The 23,313-nt window shown below is 41.7% G+C and overlaps 1 protein-coding gene across 1 annotated transcript; it reads right to left on the bottom strand.

Annotated features, from left to right (window-relative positions):
* Window positions 1-484: 484 nt before the first annotated feature.
* On the bottom strand, window positions 485-23,285 carry armc2 (armadillo repeat containing 2). Its single transcript, XM_049589578.1, has 18 exons — window positions 23,137-23,285; window positions 21,072-21,378; window positions 20,910-20,982; window positions 20,379-20,544; window positions 19,646-19,772; window positions 16,830-16,897; window positions 16,016-16,123; window positions 14,782-14,966; window positions 14,558-14,660; window positions 13,955-14,169; window positions 12,287-12,432; window positions 9,053-9,152; window positions 7,089-7,422; window positions 5,035-5,157; window positions 4,819-4,932; window positions 4,048-4,180; window positions 2,579-2,733; window positions 485-2,325 (listed from the first exon to the last, which is right to left on the bottom strand). The coding sequence occupies exons 2-18, from the start codon at window positions 21,287-21,289 to the stop codon at window positions 2,192-2,194; spliced, it is 2,502 nt and encodes an 833-aa protein (XP_049445535.1). The 5' UTR covers window positions 21,290-21,378; window positions 23,137-23,285; the 3' UTR covers window positions 485-2,191.
* Window positions 23,286-23,313: the final 28 nt, after the last annotated feature.

Consider the following 23,313-nt stretch of genomic DNA (forward strand, 5'->3'; position numbering starts at 1 on the left):
AATGACTCAGTGGGAACTTAACAGTCCCTGCTCCTGTGGTGCGGTCAAGGTCAAAGTTTCTCTTTGTTCCTGACCAACATTTCAATCAAGATAAAGGGGGTTCCTATAGGAGACTTTACCTCTCTTTCCCGTTTGCCTCCATGTCACACCTCACTGGGAAAACTCTTTGACTTCCCAGATGAGGCTTGTAATGTGTCAGAAGTTCAGGTGTTTCCCATCTGTCTGTCATATCACCAGGAGAGTGTTATCTCAGTGTTATTCCCCACTAACCAAACTGCCTTCACATTTCGGTGGCTTTCCCAGACGATATATGGAACAGGAAACATTAATTAAGCAACCTTGATATCAGCCAGCTGTCTTTCATATCAACTTGAGAAACTTCACGTAGAGAACAATGTTTGTTATTAGCTCTGGCTAATGAGTCGTTTAGGTTTGAAACATCGGCTTGTCTTGTGGTTGTTTTAAGGTCACTGTTGTGTGAAAACTTGGGGGGACTGACACCTGGGGGGTTTTTACATTAAGTGCCGTTTCTGATTTGTCTCGATGTAATAACGATGTGATTTTGAAATGCTGTACTTTAGGCTACTTGGTGTAACTTGTAAGCACTGCCTGGCCCCATATCTGTGTAATAATAAAGGCTTTAAAAAGATGTTTTCCACTTTCTTTTATTGTGTACAACACCACACGATCTACAGGCAATAAAAGTTTTACTTATGAGGTAAATTCCAGGTCAGTCATCAGTTTTCAAGACAACATTATCATAGAAGAGTCTTTACAACATGGTGAGCTTACAAAACACAACACGTCTGTAATATAAATGTGCAAAGAGCTTAAATTATCCCTGTACATGTGAAGGTACCCAGAACTTAAGGCTTTTGTGAGCTTTAAGGGAAGTAAAGTGCATACAAAATGCTACATGTTTAAAGAAAAAAAAAAAAAATAATAATCAAAACATATAGCTGTTGGTACTGATGAGATACAGAGTGACCAAAGGCTTAGAAATAAATAAATGAAGACCTTGTTTGTAAAGTATACAGAATTAAGAAAGAAATCTGGTAGTTTTCACATCCACACACACGTACATATATTTTACCATTTAAAGCAGATTCACTTTGCTTCTTACACTTTGCATAATCACCTTTATCAACCACCTGAAATCTGTTGTTTTGAATATGACACACTGACCACCTGCAGGCCTTAAAACTGGCTATAAAAAGTTCATAGGTACATGAAAAATAACATCAACAGTCAACTTCAATTGAGTATTTAGCAGAGGTGGGACCAAGTCACTGTTTTGCAAATCAGAAGAAAGTCTCAAGTCTTAGCACTCAAGTCCCAAGCCCATAAGTTTCGAGTCCTAAACGAGTCATCATGCATTCTTTACCAAATGTAATGCCATTTTATAGAGAGTAATAAGTAATAAGATAAAACATTTACAAAAATCTTAAATGCTTTTTAAAATGTGTAATTATTTGTTATAACATTTTTGTTAAAACAAGTGAATTCATGTTGGAAAGATGTCTTAAAAGTTCTCTTCACAAATTTGTAAGACATTTTCAGTCAGACTAATCTCCATTTAAAGTGAGAAGTTAAAGTTATATGTTGCATGTTTTATGTTTTATGCCCAAATTAAATAAAGACATTAACATTAGTTGATTCAGAAAAAGGGAAATGAGCTGATTCATGGCACACACTTTTTGAATTACATACTTTTTAATCTTTGGGTTTGGGGAAGAGTATCAAGTGTTTTCAAGTCAAAAGGCTCAAGTCAGAGAAGTCATGAGTCATAGGTGTTAAAGTCCAGGTCCAGTTGCAAGTCGAGTCTTAAGTCATGAAATTTGTGATTCCAGACTGACTTGAATCTCAGTCATGTGACTTGAGTCTCTGGTAAATAATAAAACTTGAGCATACGGATGGATACTGGATAAGTTAATTATGCTGCAGCAGCGATTGAGATGTTTTTAACAGTGTTTCGACTTTTTTTCCCCAGCATTGACATGAACTCAAGCTGACCTCACGTGCTTTCTCCATGAAAAAGGAAACTACAAACCTTAACAGCCACCTTTAAACCCTACAGGAGGTAAGCGTTTATTAATTATGATGTAGACTCTGGGTTAAGTGTTCAAAAGTTTTTAAAAAATGCTACGTTTTCTATGACAACATGAAACTCTTAACTCAAAGTGCCAGTTTGTCAGGATGTCCAGTCTGCAGGCTGGAGCATCTTCATCAGTTTTTGAGCTACAGGTAGGAACTCTAACTCCCAGCATGCCTTGTGGTAGTCCCTCATATCTTCATTTTCTACCCACTTCAGAGCCTCCTCTCCATCTGAGGAAGGGTCAAAGAGAGTGAACAGAGTATGAGAGAGAGCAGTAAGAGGTTTCAGGTTTGTTTTGAGTACTTTTCAGTGACAGGTTGTGGGCAACTCCCAGATGTGACCATGGAGGTATCATGTTCGTGACAGTGGGAATACATGTGTGCACCACCCACTGAGGACCACTGATGTGAACAAGAGCATGTTCTCTCCAGCATGTCTCCGTCTCCTGTTATGTAAGGATTAGTAATAACACTGTGCACTGACCTAAGTATGTGGTCAGGATCTCCAGCAGTGACTCTCTCTCCTGTGTGTCCAGCAGCCTCTCTGAGCCGCCGCCGATAATGTTCCACAGCGCCTGACAAACCTGGCCCGCCAGCTGCCAATCACCTGGTCCGAAGTCTCTCAGACAGTCCACAAGCCTGGTCACACATGGACGCACACACACACACAGACATGTACATCGTGTGACTTGAGGGAGAGGGATCCACATGACCGGCAGGTTTGTGGGCATTAGCTCCACTTCATTGGACCTACATCAGAAAGATGACTGTGTGTGTGTGTGTGTGTGTGTGTGTGTGTGTGTAAAGGGGAAGTAAAAACTTAAATGTTCAAACAAAGCTTGAACAAAGCTTGCACTAGAAGATCGAGTTGCTATGTGTTAAAAATCTAAGTGGATAAATCAGTAATTATAACTTTAGCTGTAGATAAACTTACTTGTGTAACTACTGAAAACAAATAACATCAAATCTGAGACGATTAGAAGCATCTTGTTCGTGTCAGTGGAGTTGTTGTGCTCAAGTTTTTCAAAATGAAGACCATATTTCCCCCTCAAAAAAAACTGTTTACTCAGCTTTGCCAGAAAATCAGAAACCATGAGCTCAGTTTGCTGTTATTAAAGGAACAGTTCAAGAAACAAAAAACTCTTTGTTTTCTAGCAGACTGTGATGAGAAGATTGACCAATTTCATATCCATCTGCTAAACGTGAAACTAAGGCTGGCAGCCGGTTAGCTTAGCTTAGCACAGAGACTGGAAACAGGAAGAAACGGCTAACGTGGTTCTGACCGAAGGTAATCATCCTGCAATTAACCGACAAACCACCAAACCACCAAACCACATGTTGTTACTGCTGCATTTTGTGCTGGGTTTTGTAACCTTCGGACAGAGCCAGGTTAGCTTTTTCCAGCCGTTAGCTCAGCGAGGCTAAGCTAACTGTCTCCTGGCTCTAGCTTCATATTTGGTGGACAGGCGAGTGGTCAATCTTCTCATCTAACGCTCAGCAAGAAAGAGAATAATCACTTCCCAAAATGTTGAACTATTCCTTCAACAAACAGACTGCTCTTGCTCTTTTTAGCTACAAAGATACTTTTCAAGGCCTGTAGCAAACAAACTGGGACAAAATATTAAGTACAGGAATTATGGTGATATCTCAAAATAATGTATAAGTTATTTATTGATGTTTTATTGTTATCAAAAATCTTACTGTGTAAAAATATTGTGAAACCACCAAAAGTCAACCTACAATACTGTCACAATACAGATATTGAGATTATATATATAATATATTAAAAATATTGTGATATTTTATTTTCTGTGTATCGCCAGGCTCTAACCTTAACTATATTTCGTGGGAAGTTTGTGAATTGTCTGTCTCACACACACACACACACACACACACACACACACACACACGCAGACACACATGAACAAACTCTCTAAGTGCATCAATCCTTACTTGGTGGCAGCCCCCTCTGCTGAGAGACTGACCCTGCTGGGGGCGTCCAGAGCCAGGTTGGTGAGGACCCCGCAGGCTGAAAAGCACATCTCAGTGCTTTTTGAGTCGAGCAGCGTCACTACAAACTGGTGCACTGAAGGAGAGGGAGAAAGATGATGATGCGGGGGAGCGGACGAAGACAAAGCAGGGCAAAGATAAGAGGGCAGCTATCACCAGAGTCAGCAGGCATGTTTATACTGACTGTAGCTGGCCTTGCAGATAAACATGATACAACAGCGTGGAGAGAGGCATTCTGTACCAGGCGTTCTGTGTCGAGGTACTCGGTATAAAAGTTCTTTTTATTTCTGTGTCTTATCAGGGTTTAAAGAGAGATCACTTTTTAACTCAAGCATGGCATTTCTTTACCACCTTTCCTGCAAGAATCAGTAAATACTTTATGCAGAGTTGCATGACTTCACTTAAGTAGCTTAAAATAGGTAAGAGTAGCCCTTTATAGCGATTGCAGGGTGCGATAATGAGGCTCTTACAATGCAGCTTTATGAACTTATTTTAAACAATAGCTAAATCAATGTATATGCAAAGCTTTGTCAAAACTCTCTGTTAATTCAAAACCATTTCCAGGCCTTAAAAACAGTTTTTCTATTTTCATAACTTCTCCAGGAATTTCATGACCGTGGGAACCTTGTGTATGGCTTAACAAAATAGGAAATGAGTACAGGCTCATGTTGGGGTGTTTTGTTTGTGTCTGTTTTGCATCTATCACATATATACCTTTGTTTTGCATAATGAAGTCTCGTACATCCTTGGACTGTGTCAAATTTCCATACACACGCGTGGCCTCAAGCACGGTGTCCATACTGGAGCTGAGCACCAACTTTAACACCACTTCAGTAGAAAGAAAGAGAGAAAGAGAGGGGGTTAAATCGAGGGAACAAAAGCAGGAAAATGGCAAATGAAAAGTAAAATGAATTTGTCTTTGAGTCTTACACTTTGCCATGGTGAGTTGACTGCGTCTGAGTACAGAGCTTTGCTCCTGGTAGAAGGACAGGTTGTTGATGGTGGCAGCCACATTGACTAACAGCTCCTCGCTTTCTTGCACAGACCTCAGCTCTATGTCACACACACACAAGGAGAAAGAAACTAATCACCACTAAGAGTAACATTGAATTATGATCATTTATGATAGAAATCTTGAAGTAGATGTTTCTGATTTTTCCTTAATAACCTTCCTGTATAAACTACAGCCAACAGAGGGAGCATCCGCACTGCACGGCCAACAGGAACTTTCACTCTCCAGAAATATTTCTGCCTACTATCCCTTCATTCTGCTGACACATCTCAACATAATGTGAGGAATTATAATTACAACTTTTCATCGTCTTGTAGAGAACACATGCATTCATCAAGAACTCAACATGAAGTGCTCCTTCCCTTTTAATAACTAACCAGGCGAAGCCAGGTGAAAGCCGTGCTTCCTGTTATGTTGATGAAGGGGTGAAGATAAAGTTAGGGTAGATTATTAATCCATAAAACAGCTGCAACATGGATTGTGTACACTTGGTTGCAGTCAGTATTAAAGGAATACTTCACCCACAAGATGACTATTTGTACATCAGTTAGTGTTGCTGTGTTACTTTGAATTCTTGAGGAAGTTGTCTGTCTCTATGTCTCAGCCCTGTGATCGTCTGGTGACCTGCCCAGGGTGTACCCTGCCTCTCACCCAATGCCTTTTTTTTGCATATTACAGCTCAGCCACACTAATGTGACACTGTGACATTATCATAAAAGAGACTGTTTTCTGTGGTTTCGGCTTGGTATAGTCGGTTTGATCATGAGCTGGCATACAAAAGTCAGTGTGACCCAGTCCAACCAGCCATGACACCGAGAACGGCATGGAAACTGAGTCTGTTCCTGATATAGCAGCAGATGTCGTGTGCTTGGTCATAAATCGCAGATATTGCGGTTGGTGTCAACCAGCGGCTGTGTCACACTAAATTTTGTTTCTGTTTCTGACTGGAAATGCTCCTTTGTTGTGCCCCCCCCCCCCCCCCCCCCTCCCCCACCCCCACTCAAAGCTCTGTAATGTAAAGCAGTGCTGCCTGTCATGATCAAAACAGGACATGGATCAGCCAACCTCACTCTTTCATCCTCTACTGAGATTTTTGTTTCTGTTTCCAGCTGTCACGCCAACTCCATATTCTCTGTCATTCGTTCATTTTTATGTTTCTGTCTTCGGTTATCTAATTTACTTCCCCTCTTACTCTCTGGCATCTATCACACACCCCTCTAAACTTTGAGATTTGACATTTTTTTTCACCAGTTCAACCTCTGCCGTGTTTATTTAATTTGCTCTCCCAACTGCCGTGAAGCTGTGTGTGTAGGAGGCAGGCAGCAGTAAAATCAAGTTTCACACCCATCTGTGTATCAGTTCAACCTGTCCTGAAACCATCTAACCACATGGGAGAATTTCACACACACAAACCAAGTCGGCTGTGAGATGTGACAGAACATCCTGCTCAAGCACAGAAGCGCTTCGCTCTGTCAGATTTTGAAATAAAAAAAAGAAAACAACAAAAAACCCCAGGTAAACCAAAAGAGGATGTGCTGCGTATCGAACAGAGAGCGCTGAAAGGAAAGCGAGCGATGGAATGAACAGACAAATGAGGAGTGTGTTTTCGACCAAAGTCATGTCTTGTTCCCAGCACAAGGGAAGTGGTTGGGTGCTTAGCAGATACTGTACGTACAATGTACTAAACAGCTATTTTTAAACTTAATCAGAACTCCAGATTTTCACACACTGCTCCCTTTGTATGACACAAATATAACATGGGTGAAAAGGACAAATCTAAAAATGTTACAACTGTCTATCTGCTACTGACTATATCCTCTATTTTTTAACCTAAAGGGACAGTTCAGCCCCCAAAAAAAGACACTCACCAAAACAATCTAGACTGATAAAAAGCATTACAGGTAAGAGAAAAATATGTATTGTTGAAATAAGGTTGAACCTTCCCTTTAAGTCCCCCCTGCTCTCTGCTCACCGAGTGTCTCCATCAGCAGCTGAATGCAGGTTGTGTTGGCTGCCAAAGCTGGACCCACAGAAGGGTGGATGCACATGTTCGCCAGCACCCTAACCAACTTCACCAGCACGTCCTCACCCTCCTGCACACTCAGTGGAGGAATCTGAGGCTCGCTGAGGGAAGGGGGATCTTTCTGTGGGTGTGCGTGTGGTGAGTCGTCATCTCTGCACTGGTAGGTGTTGTACAGCTGCAGGAGTGTGTCCATGCAGCCGTTGCACTGAAAGAGCTGCAGCCGAGCCTCGTCGCTTTTGGCTGTGAGGTTCCCTAGGGTGAAAAGGAGCCGCACAACAAGGTCCTGTGGAAGAGTGGTGGAGAGTATTCTAGTGGTCAATAAACGCATCTTTATGCAATTACTTTCTGAATTAAAGCGAATCAACAAAAAATGTGTGTTGATGTTTCTTTCCGTTGCAAATGGGGCTGAAAGGCCAGACTGTGTTAGGAAAACTTACTCAGTGGCTTCAAACATATACACAATTTCTTGTACAGCATTTCAAGTTATTCTGTGTTAGAGATTAACAGACTGCAGATAATAGAGGACATATATTTTGAGTGTGATTATGCTAGTCCCTCGGTTCAAATATCTTATGTGAATGTGTATTTTAGGGATGCAACTAAACATTAACTTCATTATCTATCAGGGAGCCCACAGGTATAAAATATTTAAAGACTTTTTAAGACCTTTTTAGTGCCATTTCAAATCTAACTTAAACCAAACTTGCAATGGAAATACACACCAAACTTTAATCTTTCAAAGTAAACACACTGATGTTAGTTCAAAATGAACAGTATGGTAAAATGACACTGATGATACCCTAACTAACACGCAGGTTGGCTAGCAAGGCCTCAGTTTCATGAAGTGATTTATTTAAATGTCTTGTTTTGTCTGATCAACAGTCCAAAACCAAAAGATATTCAATTTACTCCCATATACACCAGAATAAAGGCTGGAGCCTGCAGCTGCTTGGCATTTTTTGCTTGATGCAGTAAATATAGTACCTAAAAAATAGTGTATTACACAACACTGCTCTGAATAAATAAGATCTCCCAGGAGAAATAGACTGTTTCTCAGGAGAAAATGAAACACAGTCGACACCAGCACCTACGAAATTTTCTCTACAATATGAAGATTAGAAGCCACTTCACCTGCAGCTCAAGTAGCACTATTGTCAGTGTCACTCAGTTCCCCCAGAGAGTTCATAGCTGTGCAGACAAGTTGGAGAGTAACAACGCCCTGTCTTTTTAATGAGTTATTACATACTTTCCAAGAAAAAAGAAGACAGCTGACACCCTCTGCGTCACCCTTGTATCCCGACTCTTGTAAGTAAATAACATGAAGAGCAGGTGAACTGAGAACACACTATTTTCTCCCATAAACGTGCAGTGACATGGTATAAGGACAGGACGGGTTGTTCTTGAACAAGGTACTAGTTGCATGAACTGTATTAATGTCCTGCGTGTGCGTGTATTTGTAGGCATGAGTGTGTGTTTATTTCCAATGAGATTAAGAACATATGTCAGTTATGTCTGATTGCCAAAGTCCCACCCTGTCCTCCCACTCCTCTTGTCTATCACTCCTCCCCTCCACCTCTGTATCACCTCTACCGTAGTACCAACTCAAGCTCACCTCATTTTTTTTTTGTCTTTTTCTCCTCCTTTCCTCTGCCCCTTTCTTTGACATACTCAAAGAAAGCCCCTCCTGGGATGATTAAATGTCAAAACACACACAAAACAGAGAGACGAGCGCTGCGTGCAGATGGACACAATGTCCCGTAAATGTGCTTGGACTTGAGGTACATAGACATCTTGCTCTGGGGGTAAACATGCTTAGCAGATTGCATCATGAGCACTTCGCTTCTCTCTAATACACACAGACTCACACACACACACACACACACACTCACACAAGACGAGGCTGGTGGACTCACCTGTTTTTGGTGATGTTTGCTCAGCAGTTCTAAAAATAGTTGGTAGCAGTCGGGGGTCTGGGCCAAAGCAAGGCGGCACTCTGAGTAAGAGGAGAGTTTGCTGAGGGAGAGAGGGGACAACAAATACCAGTGACTGTTCCACTCAGTAACTGCTCTGCTATGCTGACTAAATATGGAGATATTAAATCAACACTGCTGATGGATGAGTAGGTCTTGGCTGGGATCAACCTTTTAGACTTTTATCATCTTCGGCTGTGTTGTAAAAGCACCTCTAAAGCGCTACATGTTTTGTTTTGTGTTTCACACATTGATGAGGTACTTATGAGACCTGAAGCGAAAAACTGAGGATGGGAACTCAGAGCATCACTGCAGTCACGGCACACTGTTTGGTGGAGGTAGTGAGATCAGATGCTGTTGCGTCTGGCCTGCTATCAGAGCGGGGTCACAGAGAAGATAAGGCCTCCAGTGACTTTGGTGCTCCGATCCCTGTGTCTGGGTTTACATTGAACCATCCTCCAAAAAGCTACAGAGTGTAGCTGGCACCTGTTGCACAGCATTTATTCCAAAGTAAGACGTTCCTCAGTGGACTAAGTCGTGTGATGACGATGGTTACAGCTGAGCTAAAGTTAGGTGTCTGACTGGTTCAGTAAAAGTGCAGAACACGTCCACCTCAATGTTTGATTCCATTTCTAATTATGGTGTGTTATATTTTGCCTTTGAATGCTTAAAGAGAGAAATATCACATTCTTTCAATTAAAAATTAAGTGTTGAAATTATTCAGAAGATATAACATGTATTATTGATACTTCAGTGTACTCAAAGGTTTTGCTGCTACAACATTACTTGATCTGGTATGACCAGTAGCTTATGTTGGCTAAGGCCAGCTAATCGGGAGTGTGTCTATGTTCCCTTCGCCCAATGTTCCCTCAACCCTATGTTTCACTCAGCCCTGTTCCCTCAACCCTATGTTTCATCCAGCTCTATGTTTCCTCAACTATATGTTCACTCAGCCCTATGTTCGAATGACCCTATCCTTCTTCATCCCAATGTTCCCTAAACACTATGTTTCCTGAGCCCTATTATTTCCTCAACCTTATGTTCCTTCAACCTTGTTTTTTTCAGGCCTTTATTCCCTCAACTCTATGTTCCCTCAGCCCTGTGCTCCCTCAACCATCTGTTTCAATCAGCCCTACGTTTCCTCTACTCTATGTTCCTCCAGCTCTATATTCCCTAAACTCTGTGTTTCATCACCCCGAAGTTCCCCCAACCCTATGATCTCTCAATCCCATGTTCCGTCAGCCCTAATTTACTCCAGCCCTATGTTCCTTGCACCCCATGTTCCCTCAGCCCTCTCATCCCTCATCCTTATACTCCCTGAGCCCTATGTTCTCTCAGCCCCACTTTCCCTCAGCCCTATGTTCCCTCAATCTCATGTTCCCTCAGCCCTATGCTCCCTCAACCTTCTGTTTCACTCAGCTCCATGTTTCCTCGACCCTGTGTTACCTCAGCCCTATGTTCCTTCAACCCTAAGTTCCCTAAGCCCTATGTTCCTTCAACCCTGTATTTCCTCAGCCCTATGTTCCTCCAACACTATGTTCCCTCAGTCCTATATTCCCTCAACCGTATGTTCCCTCAGCTCTGTGATCCCCTAAACCTTATATTCCCGAAACCCTATGTTCCCTCAGCCCTATGTTCGAATGACCCTATCCTTCTTCATCCCAATGTTCCCTAAACACTATGTTTCCTGAGCCCTATTATTTCCTCAACCTTATGTTCCTTCAACCTCGTTTCTTTCAGGCCTTTATTCCCTCAACTCTATGTTCCCTCAGCCCTGTGCTCCCTCAACCATCTGTTTCAATCAGCCCTACGTTTCCTCAACTCTATGTTCCCCCAGCTCTATATTCCCTAAACTCTGTGTTTCATCACCCCGAAGTTCCCCCAACCCTATGATCTCTCAATCCCATGTTCCGTCAGCCCTAATTTACTCCAGCCCTATGTTCCCTGCACCCCATGTTCCCTCAGTCCTCTCATCCCTCATCCTTATACTCCCTGAACCCTATGTTCTCTCAGCCCCACTTTCCCTCAGCCCTATGTTCCCTCAATCTCATGTTCCCTCAGCCCTATGCTCCCTCAACCTTCTGTTTCACTCAGCTCCATGTTTCCTCGACCCTGTGTTACCTCAGCCCTATGTTCCTTCAACCCTAAGTTCCCTAAGCCCTATGTTCCTTCAACCCTGTATTTCCTCAGCCCTATGTTCCTCCAACACTATGTTCCCTCAGTCCTATATTCCCTCAACCGTATGTTCCCTCAGTCCTATATTCCCTCAACCGTATGTTCCCTCAGCTCTGTGATCCCCTAAACCTTATATTCCCGAAACCCTATGTTCCCTCAGCCCTATGTTCCCTCAGCTCTATGTTCCCTAGGACCACCTCCACCAATATCTCAGAAAGTTGCACACAGATTTTAACATGGTCAACCCGAACCCTGCAGCAGTTATGGAAGGGTTGGCTCTGATGCTGAGGGAACACGGGGCTGATACTACCTAATGTTAGCAAACTTAAGAGAGATCTCACGGTTTAACTGACATTACTGAATCAGTTTGATTACCTGAGTCGCTACTTCCTTACTGTTACGTTGTCTCACTTTAACTATTATATGTATTTTCTTTTCAATTACCTTTGTATGCAGTCATATAAGTTACTATGTCTATGTTTAACCTTAAAGATGCCTTTTTAAAACTGTGAACTGCACAGTCACATTTTTCTGTATTTCACCGACCTTCTGCAACTTAAAAGCAGCTTACTGGTGTATTTGTGTAGTGTCTAACTTTGGTAAGTTCACACTAGGAAATGTGATTTTTTTAATTTGTTACTTCTAATTTGGATATGGTTTGTTATGTTCCGCTTTTGAACATAACAAACCATTTGAACAAGTTTTTATAGACCAAAGCTTCTAATTTTAACTCTACCATAAACTGCACATGTACTTCCTTATATTGCATGTAGGTCTTTACAGTTCAACTCCTCTGCACATTCAGAACTCTGTACTGAAAAAGCTAAAAACTATTCATCACAGCAACTGGTGAAACAGAAATCAGCTGAGAGGCTGAGAGCTAAATGATGGCCTGTTCTGATTCAGCTCTCAACAGGTATGATGGTGTGTGTTAGTGAGCTGGGGAGAGGAGGACAAAGAAATGAGGAAGCAATTATCTTCATGGAAGTGCAAGAGTGATACCTGTATATTCTGGAAATGTTGGTGCAGATGTCTGGGTCTTTGTGGTGCTGACGCAGCACCACACAGAGTTCTGATAGTAGAGAGTGAGAGACGAAGAGTGGACGGGAATCAGGGTGATCTGCAAGGTTCCTCAAGGACGCTGTCAGCTACAGGGGTCAGAGGTCAGACAGGGAGAAAGACGAGTGAGAGTGTTTGCAAAAAGGAATGTTCACAAATGTACCAGCTTTATCTAAACATTTATATTTAGACCCGTATTGCATGTCAGCGTTGTCCTACTGTGGCTTGGACACAATGTTGGTCATTTGCTGATTAAGGCTGGCTGCTGGCCTGCACAGGACGCCATACAGCAGAGCGACCGGAAACTATTCAGTATGGACATAAATCATTCTATCACAAGAGGGAAACAGTAATTTCCAACACACGGCAGCACTGAATGTTCTGGAGAGCCATAGTCTGCTCATTTCCCTCTTATAACAGCATAATGAGTTGTGTTTGATATCAAATGAAGTGCTGGCTCAAGATGTTTACTTGGGCCAACTTCTGCGGTCTGCAGCAATCATTTTCGGAAGAGTGGAGCAGGGTGTTTCAGACTCAAGTAGCCAGACCAGCAGAGAACATTATGCTCTTGGAGCAGTTTATATACCAGACATAAACAAAAACATTTGTGTCTAATAGTGGGAAAATCTACATCAGCCAACAAACACATAAAGAAGAATATTTAACACTGTGTTCGTTTTTTCTGACTTCACACAACTCTGTGCTTTTTACTCATTTAACCAAACTGTTGAGAAAGTATGTGTATTGCTTAGAGAGCAGGAGGACATGCTTCCAGTTTTCCCCGTTGTAATAAAAATATTGGTGCACATCAGATATCTAATGACTTATTCAAAGCATTTTAAAATATTCTTTAAAACTTTCTCAGCATGTCAAAGAAGTATCTATGTCGTAGAAAGATGTAAATTCGTCTGACATTTGTGCTGTATGACCGGAGGGAAAAAAAAAGGGGGGGCTGTGCCATTTACTTTTGCTGAAGCAGTAGAAAACTACCAGAATGCACTGCGCCGCACTGTACCAATAAATACTCCCACTGGTGGCTGACATGATGCGAACTTGCCTGTTTTGACACAGGAAACAATATAGCGTCCGGCTGGTGACAAACTATCTCAAAATACAGCTAAACAGAAAGTTAAAATATGTTTTGAAAACCATTTTAGGTGAAAAATAGGCAACGCATTAACAGAATTTTGGTTCATGTTTGATCTGCACTACTTAGTTTTATCGTTCACAAAACAGGAAACAGCATAGCGCCGACTTCCTGTTTACAAATTCTCATATTACAGTCAAACAGTGCACTAAAATATGTTTCTGAGGACATTTCAGGCAAGAAATAGGCCTGATTTAATGCTAATTTTTTCAGTTTGATCTGAATTTGGTCTGAGTTTGAGAGAGAAAGAACAGGGTGGGTCTTTCTCTCAATCTGCTTCTGTACTGTTTGTGGCCATAGCGGCTGGGCAAAAGAACCAGCAAAAATCTGCATGATGACAGGAACCTAGCTGAGAGATGAGCGCTGGTAAGATGAAGGGAAGTTTAACATAATCTATTAACATACACTACCCACACTGTTATGATACAAAGCTGGTTGAAAATCGCTGTAATCGCTTGACACACCTGTACGAGGATGTGCCCTGCTATAGTGAAGTTGGTGTCTCCTGCTGTGCAGAGCATCTGGATGAGTTTCTGAGCCACACCGATGCAGTTCTTGTCCAGCAAGAGTCTGAGGATTGCGCTGTTTCCTGAGAGAAATTTCAGAGTCCCGACACAGTACAGCAGAGCTTCTCCAGATGAGGACAGATCCTCGTTGCTTAAAATGCTCAGAAGTGTGTCTAGATGCAAGGAAAACTGCATGTTAACATCCATATTGTGCACAGTGAGTGGAACTTTGGCAATCTGTAATGATGTGGGGAAGAGGTTCCAAAAATTGCACCAAGTAGAACCAGACAGATGAAAACCAGAGAGATAAAAATCACTCCAGGCCAGCAGAGAACATTATGCTCTGGAGCAGCACAGATACCTCAGACATAAACAAAACATGTTTATCCAACAGTGGGAACATCAGCCAACAAACACATAAAGAAGACTAGTTAACAGTGTGTTCCTTTATACTAATGTAATGTACCTTTATGTTCTTCTCTCACTTATATTTTAAAACATATAACTTGGTACAGAATAGGAAACCTAAGCTAGGTCACTGTGACCTAGAACAGTGTTCACCTATGATAGAGTTGCTCTGGAAGAGGATGTCGTTGCTTTCACTGCGGCTGATCTGGAAGATGAGCTTACAGATGTTGAGCAGGTTGTTTCCACTGACACACAGCTGTAAAGGGAAATGCAAAAAAAACCACTTCACACTTCTGTATTAAGCACCACAGATGCCCTTGTGATAGTGACTTTGCTGTAGACATGCTGACACCCACACACAGACACAGACGACTCACAGCGAGGCAGAGCTTGGCGATGTGCAGGTTGAGCCGGGCAGAGTTAAGGTCGATGAGGCGGAACAGTGTTCGAAGTATCCCTGACCTCCTCTTACAACGTCGGCCGAGCATGTCCGCTTCTGCCAAGGCGCCATGGAGACCATCGCACAAATCACACAGACGGTCCAAGGAGCCCTCGGAGCTGCCTGGCATCGCAGGAAGACACATATTACAAAAGAAATCATGTCAAGTTCAGGGCAGCGTGTCAAACATTCACAGAGAAAGCAAACATCCCAAAATGGAAACACCCGCTTGTGTGTGTTGGCAAGTGTGTTTCATATAAATACAGATGAGTGATGCTTTGTGTATGTTGTGGAATGTACGTGCAGTATGCCTTGGGCTCTGCTGCATGGTGTACATTCATCATTTGCATGAGGAACTTGAGGTTAAATCGTCAACATCGATTATGCACAGCTCAGCAGCAAAATAACATTCTCCTCCCTCTTCTAAGAAGCAGCTTTGAGTTTCAATGGTCAACTCCAGGGGAACAATCCTGCAACAGGCGGCTACAATCTTGACGCAGAGGAAGAGAAAGGGTGGAGTCTTTTCCTTGTTTTTGAGGTAAAATAAATGTTTTCCCTGCATAAATAACAGGGTTTGGCCATTTCTAAAAAAGGTCGGCTGCAGTCTCACACTCAACACTTCCCTGCAATTTCCCACTGAATCTGAAAGGTGTTTTATGCATGAGCCAGAAGGCACTTGGTACAATAAATATTTAATATTTATCTTTCAAATGAATTTTCCATTAAATTTGTAGAGTGTTAAAATATTCACGGCCATAGATTTCATTTCATGGCTGCCAGACTGCAGTTTCAGACTAAGACAATTCTGCATGGATGCCAGACATAACACTATTTTGTTTGCCTTTCTTCGGTGGTTGAAATGACAGTGCTTTTTTCATTTTGTGAAACTTGGTGCATGACTATCTGCCAATGCTGAAAACCTGCAGGTTGAAAATTAAATGTAGTAAGGCAACAGAGAATCTTACCTTTAATGCACCCACATTACATTTTAGATTAGCTTCAGAGACTTTCTTCACACCAGAAGGAACAATGTGATATCTAAAAGTGTGATTGTGAGTTCAGGTGTTGACAGAAACTATATACTCTTTGTATCAAATGAATGAATCTGGTCAAAGGTAATGCATGTAACACGTTCACACTTTTTTAGTGGCTTTCCTTACAGCCCACACTACCTGCAGCCACTCTTTCTAGTTGTTGGAGAAGAGGAGCAATCATATTATTCCACACCACTGACTCTGCGTCCCCCTCTGTGCTTGTGCTGTTGTCTCCGTTCCCCGGCCCTGAAATGTGCAGAGAGAATTGCAGTTAGCCAATTACCACATCCAAATGCAGACAGTGAACGCAAGTGGCAAGCATGGTTCACAAGTTCACTGTCTTAAAATAAAACAGCAGGAAGTTTGATGCCACAATGAAAGGTCACCATCCACAGCTACACTTCCTCTGATTTCTGTTTCTGTGCTGAAATAGTCTGCGTGTGGGCAATTGAGTGCGTGCATGTGCGATCAAAACACGTGTGAATGCGTGTTTGCACACGCAAATGTCTGCAATCTCTCACATGCCATGCACCTTCATTTTTTCATTTTTGCTGAACATTTGCATACCCCCTCGCTTGGTGTGATGCAGGAAACTGTGGTTGCCCAAACCAACAGTTCTTTCAGCTATTGGCTGGCTGCCTCGCATGGTGCAAATTAGGCCCTTAGCAACAACACCCCAATCAAAGTTTGACACTCAAGAAGGGGTGTTCGTTTACTGAGAGAGGTGTGTCTCTGGTTTCTGGGCTCATATCTTTTATATTTAGGCATTCTTGTGCTGATTTCAGTTCAGTTTTAGACATCTTAGAAAATAAATCAAGTATGATCAGTGAATGTTTTTAGGTAATGGTGCAGCTACATTTTTATTTTGCATGCTGCACAAATTTACCATTCATGTTAAATATGTTTTAAAAAAATGGGTTCAAAGAAGTTCATATAGTGTATCTGGACAAACCTGTTCTTGGTCCTGCTTTGCACTCTGTGGGTCTAATGCCTGGGTCAACACCAGGCTGCATTATTCTGCTGTAGGCACAAAGAAACACAAGAACACAAAGAGCCTTCTTACATTAGATTTTGTAGACATATGTGACTACTGTTTAGTTTCATTTTATTTACTTGGGGGCTCATTTGGACATTAAAATAATAATAGAAAGAAAGAAAAACACAATAGTTAACAGTAAATTGTGCCAAAGAATACATCTGAAAAGTTGCTGACACTATATTCTGTACACTAAGCCACGGATGTATTTCCATCATTGGCCACTAGGTGTCCCTGTTGCAGCAGAGGTTGAGCCTAGTGTGCAGGTGCTGTTATCTGTAATGCGTGTCCCTGTATGTACTTTTGCACTCATGCAGATACATGTGTGTCTGTCTGTTTGTGGGTGACTGCTTTTAAGTTTTTGTGTGCGTGTGAATCTCTATGCCTGTGCGGGCGTGTGTGTGCCGTTGTGCATCACAAACTGCAATCCCTAACAGACAGGAACTAAGATCTTAGCTTTGTGGGCAGTCTGGTTAAAGCTGTTCATGCTTTGTCACTGTGAGCTGTCTGTACAGCCTTACCACCCTCTGTGCAGTAACCGTAAAGTTCTCCCAAAAACACACCCCTTGTCATGCTGTGCTATGTGTTGTGGCTTGCCCTCGGCATGTCACTGTTGCATCTTACTCTCTGCATGTCGCTGTCAAAGTCTGCACTATTACCGCTCACACACTAAGAGAATGACTCAATGCTACGATAAGTTCTATGAAAAAACGACAGGTAGTGTGTCTTATGACTAATTACTACGTGACCAGCTGAGAGTATAACTATTAATAAATGGAGATGAACACACACAGCATGGTGAGTCATCCTTATCACTGCTGTAACTGCAAGATTTACTTCACATGTCCCACACAAATGAGTGAATCAACCTTAAAAAATATGGAAAATAGAAGTCACTCCTTTCAAAGACAAAGAATATTATGTTATCAGTACTCTGAAGCTTCTGCAGTGACATAAGCACAAAAGGCTGAGTCTCAGGATGGAATATTATTGAGGTCTTACACTCAAGTGAGTTTTATTTCATGGTCTTGCTGACAGGTACGAGACAGAAAATGACCCTAGCTTTAGTAAAAATGTCTCCTTTTTATTCCATTGGAGCATCACCAGAAGGTTGCTTTTCGACATTGGCATTAATATACAGTATGCGGGTGTAACTATAGAGTGCACTTTCACTTTGATGGAGATTTGAGTGATTGGTATAAGCTGGCACACAGGGCATATGCAGCAGGGAGTGTTGGCCGAGGCATGTTGCAGTGAATGTCAGAGAGGGGGCTTTGGCTCTGTATGATAGGATTAAGAGCCTGATAATAAGGCCTCTTTGTGTGATACTGCATTCTCTGAGACATGACCTCATCCCTGTCTTAGGCCTGGCCAGTGCACTGCAGTCACAACACACGCTGCTGCCAGCCTTGCCCAGATGGGCACCCAAATCTAATAGAGAGCCATTTGGAGCTATAAAGCTTCGGCTTATTGGAGAAAAAGAACCTAGTGGATGTCTAATCTCCCCTATCTTTATATCTCATCCAACTCATCATATTAATCTGTCATGCTGTGTCTATTTCCACTTGCAGTCAGTGTACTTCTGGCTTGACAATCTCTGTGATTTCCACTTTGTCTATCTCCATCTAATGCACCTTTTATGTGGTTCACTACAACACCAAAGAACAGCACATCAAAAACTTTGACCTAACACCAATCAAGGAGTCTTTAATCTGATCCTCTTGAATCATAACTTGACCACAGCCTCATCCTCTGGGACTTCTCTTTGTCAGCAACAAGTTACACAAACATTGCGTGTTAACTTGGCTTGTGAGGGAGGAGGTGAGGAGCCTGTGCTGCGGGCGATAGCCCAGATTTCCTGTAAAAGTGTTTTATGGTCTGTCCCCCCTCTACAGCCCCAGCTGCCCCACCCAATCGATAGGCGGATGGATTGTAACGACAGCCCCGACCTCACGCCCAGAATTATGCCCCTCGTGTTGACACGCAGCTGATGAGGTCGGCAGAAAAAAGCAGAGCTTTTAGCCTTTCTGCACTGTGAAGGTGTAAAAGCTGTCACATGATAGTAATGACATATAGAGGCAGTTTCATTGGGATGAAGCTGGATTTCACCGTGACCAAGATACAGTGTACAGTGAAGTATACGAGGGTTTAAACCGGGCTCGAGTGTCTCGAGTTAAAGAATCTGTTCTATGAGTCAGTGACACCATGGTGGTCTGACTGACTTCATATTTTCAGGTCTCCGTGAAGTAAAAAACACCAACTCTAGATTTGAGTTTACCTAATGTTAGCCCCTGTATGATATAAAAGAAGCCTGTGTTATTTTTGTTAACATTTGGATCATGGGTCGGACATGTAAGCGCAAAACAAAACATAAACAATTATAATTATATCAGCCTTACGAAGGTATTTCCTGTTTTAACTTCTCTTCCCAGAGGTCTGCATAAGTTATGGCCTAAAACAGGAACACAAGAAACATTAGGAACTCGGTGCAAAGTGTGAGGCAAGAAAGCAAGGAGGAGGAGGCGGAAGAGGATTTGATGAAAAGCAAAAACAGGAGGCACAATCAACTCCATCTTGTAATGGCCACCACTGCAACCTTTGTGTGCCTGTAAATCTTCAATTCATTGTCATACTGTCACTCTAGTCAAAAAGGGGGGAGCAGGAGAGGGTGGGGGGGCAGACAAGAGAGAAGGACAGATCTTGCAAGTCAAACAGAGGGACAGAAAACGTACCTTTCACTTGCTGTTCTGCGAGGGCCAGGTCTGTGGGAACCACTGCGGACCTCGGTGTGGTCTGAAGTGGAGAGTCGTTTAGCTGATGGCTGCTTTCTTCCCAGGCCTGGATTTAATTTCTCTTTCACTTAACACATAAAAAGAATGTGGCAAGAAGTTATTTACAGGTTGTTGCTGTATGCTGCAGTAGCATTTTGTCTTTGTTAGCTAAAAGCACAAGTCTCAATTTGTACACAATGACACACTGTGTGTACTCAGGTTAAAGATTTTCAAATTCAGTCAATGATTTTAAACATCCTCATCTTCTATTATTGCTGCAAATGGCAGAGCAGATTTGCGAGACAAGGTTTAAGATAAAGAGGGAGAGAGGGCGCTTATTTCCCACTCAGCAGCAGTATATCACGTTTTTCACCCAGCCCAACCACAGAGAATGTAAATCAGGTATAATGTCACTATGTGAATGGCTCCATTCATTTCCCTTTGAGAAAACTGCTCGTGCGCGAGTGCCCGCGCAGAAGATTTACGGAGATGCAGCGGGTGAAATAAATGAAGTTTTCTTTTTTCATTTTCTACCTGTTTAACAAATGCACCGTCTCATATCTTCTCTTATTTGCATATTATTGTAAACACAACATGGATGATTATCTAATAATAATAATAATAATAATGACTTTTATCCACCGTCTTTTCCCCTTGATCCAGACTTGCATCAGTATTTTTTTTCCTTCCTTACCGTCTACGTGTCCCTCTATAGGAGACAACATGGTGAGAGATCCAGCCCTGAGGAGGCGTGCCCGCGCCCCTGGTAGCCCCCTCTTCACCTCCAGTGGGTCAGTCGGGGGTTTGGGAAAGGCCTTGAATGGATCCTCAGCATTGGAGGGGACTGGAAACTTTGGCTTCTGGTGCCACACAAACATATTAGTGTAATATGATGGTGTGAACAATGAACCAGAACTTGAATCAACAAATTACACTACTTATGTCCACAAAGAGATCCTATATTTATTTGTGTTACTCATTTATTCCTGTTTTTGATTCCATATATTAACACTATAATCTAATTTATTAAAACTAGATAAGCTTTCATGTTGGCGAAGAGAGGGGTGTATACTCCTTATCCTGATTTTCACTTTTCATGGTAATACTCGCAATATTAAAAGATGCAAACATGCCTCTGAGCTTACAGTAAATAACACCTTCATTTCAATCTGTAATACAATTTAAATGACCACACATAGGTGTATCTGTGTTTGAGGGAACTTACATGGTCGAGAGGAGAGAGGCGAGTCCCTGAACCTGGTCTGGAGTCAGGAGCATCAAAATTTTGAGCATGAAGACTGAAAAGTGAAAAAAAAGGCTCATTACTCCACAATCAATCTCAGAACCTGAAAATATCAACATGATTTAAGTGAAATTTATAACTTACCTAAATGCAGATGGAGGTCTGTTGTCTCGGTCTGCACGGACAGAGCTATATCCAAAAAGCTGCCGATGTTCATCTCTGGGAGTGAACGGTCGCCGGGTGGACTGGACTCTCAGGGACTGTCTGGCTTCACTGACTATTTCTGCACTTGTTTTCCTCAAAGAGTTGCGCCGTGGGATGAAGGGACTGCACATCTCATGTTTTCTCTCCATAGAGGTCATGTAGGTCAATGTGACATTTGCCAAGACAGTCTGCAGATGACTTTAGTGGTTTGATTTCATCTTTATGTGAGTTGTTACAAGGTGTCTCACTGGTGGGCAACAGTTAGAAAGAAAAGAAGAAAAAAAAAAGATAACGCCAAAACAGAAAATGAGCAGCAGGTGTTAAATATGTCTGAGGTTGGAGTAAATAGCATTTGAAGCATGGTGAGCAGTGATGAAAGAGGTGTCCAGATGCTTTGAGCAGGTAAAAATTGTAATAATACAATGTAGTGTTGCTAAGGTACTGAAATTTCCAACATTGATAAAATATTTTGATAAATATATATTTAATACCATTTTCGCTATCACAAGGAAGTTTGACATTTAAAGGCATAAAATTATTATTTTTTTATTAAAGATAAATATCACAACACTATAATATAACAACTATGGCTTTTCTTTTCTTGATTAGTACCAGCAAAATGACTGCAGTTAACATTAACGACAGGTGAGAGTGAGAAAGCTGCTGGTATAGCTGTATCGATACTGTGGAAAATGAGTATTGAAACCTTCACAAATATTCAGAGACTATATGTATCAATACATCGATATTTCTCACAACACATCTACAATGTAAAACAACACTACGGCAAATAAAAGGCCTGCATCCAATCTAACTTCAGTAAGCCCATCAGTGATATATATACTACATGATGGCACTGAGAGCTTCAATTAAAATTATTTTCAATACCAATAAATTATGTCCCTCAAGGAAAACTTTGTTAACATCTGTTTTATCTAATAATATAAATTTTTCAGTCTGTTCATCTCACTTCAGCCGTTGTTTTTTTTGCAAAAAAACTGTAAGTTTGTATCTAGTGGACTGAAAAAGCCGTAGATTATATTATTCTAGTGGGCTACCTAAAGTTGAATTTATATTTGCAATATGTATCTGTATAGTAAAAAAATAGAAACTTGGCACTGTGTGATGATAGGATATTCCCACACAAAAATACTGGGATATTATGGTGCATCGATTTTTCCCCCACCCCTTGAATCTGCAGATTTTTTTTTTTTTTTTTTGCCATAAATTGATAAATCTTTAAGTGCATAAAATGCCAGAAAACAGTGAACAATGACATCACCATTTTCCGAAGTACAAGTTGGGATATTTGAAATCCTTCTTAGTCAGAGAAATCTTAATCTGTAAAGTAAAAATAAAGTGGAAAGTACATGTGGGTCTACCTTACAATTGTACCTAACTGTAGTATTAGAGAATATATATACCTAGCTAGATCCCAGCACTGATGACAAGATAGTATTGTCACCCACTGGTCACACACTGCCTGTTGGATGCCAAAATTAGTCCAACAGTCCAAACAATTTTGGATTAGAGAGCAAAACTTGACAGCATATGGCTGATTGTTGGTGTTGGAGTGGTTTGAAAATGCAATAAAATAATTAAATACCCAATAAAACCGTTTTTAGTTTGTTTACTTCAATAATAAACCAAACAGTGCGACCTTAACTCATTACATTAGGCGGATTTTACTTTTCATGTGTGAGTGAATGAGAAGTCCCACTGCGCGTTCCCGCTCCGTCTCCATGGTGACCAGAAGCCGCTGCGGTGACTTGGACAACAAACCCAAGAAACAAAATAACCTCAGCATTCAATAAGCCGAGCTAAACTGCTCGTTATTCCCCATAAGAGCAGTTTATAACTTCTGTCCTGTAGTAAATGTACTCGACTGTTCCATGATCACACGGAGAGGTGGTGGGGAAAAAAGGAAGCGTTTAAAGAAACCGGGGTTTGAATGAAAGTCTATTCAGTAAGTTAAACTCAGAGTAAAGAAAAGTAGAAAACTTACCGTTAACCCGGGTAAAATCATCAGTGGGTGTTAGTCGAGACAGATATCATTGTAAGGTCTGGATCCAGCTTCCACAGAGAAACCAAAACAATCGTAACACCTGACATTTGTTGAAAACTATCAAGTTTCCCAGCCTCCAGCAAGCTAGCCCGAGGATGACACATGCACGAGCTCCAC

This window comes from Epinephelus fuscoguttatus, linkage group LG11 (genome assembly GCF_011397635.1).
Source record: "Epinephelus fuscoguttatus linkage group LG11, E.fuscoguttatus.final_Chr_v1".
Classification (NCBI taxonomy): domain Eukaryota; kingdom Metazoa; phylum Chordata; class Actinopteri; order Perciformes; family Serranidae; genus Epinephelus; species Epinephelus fuscoguttatus.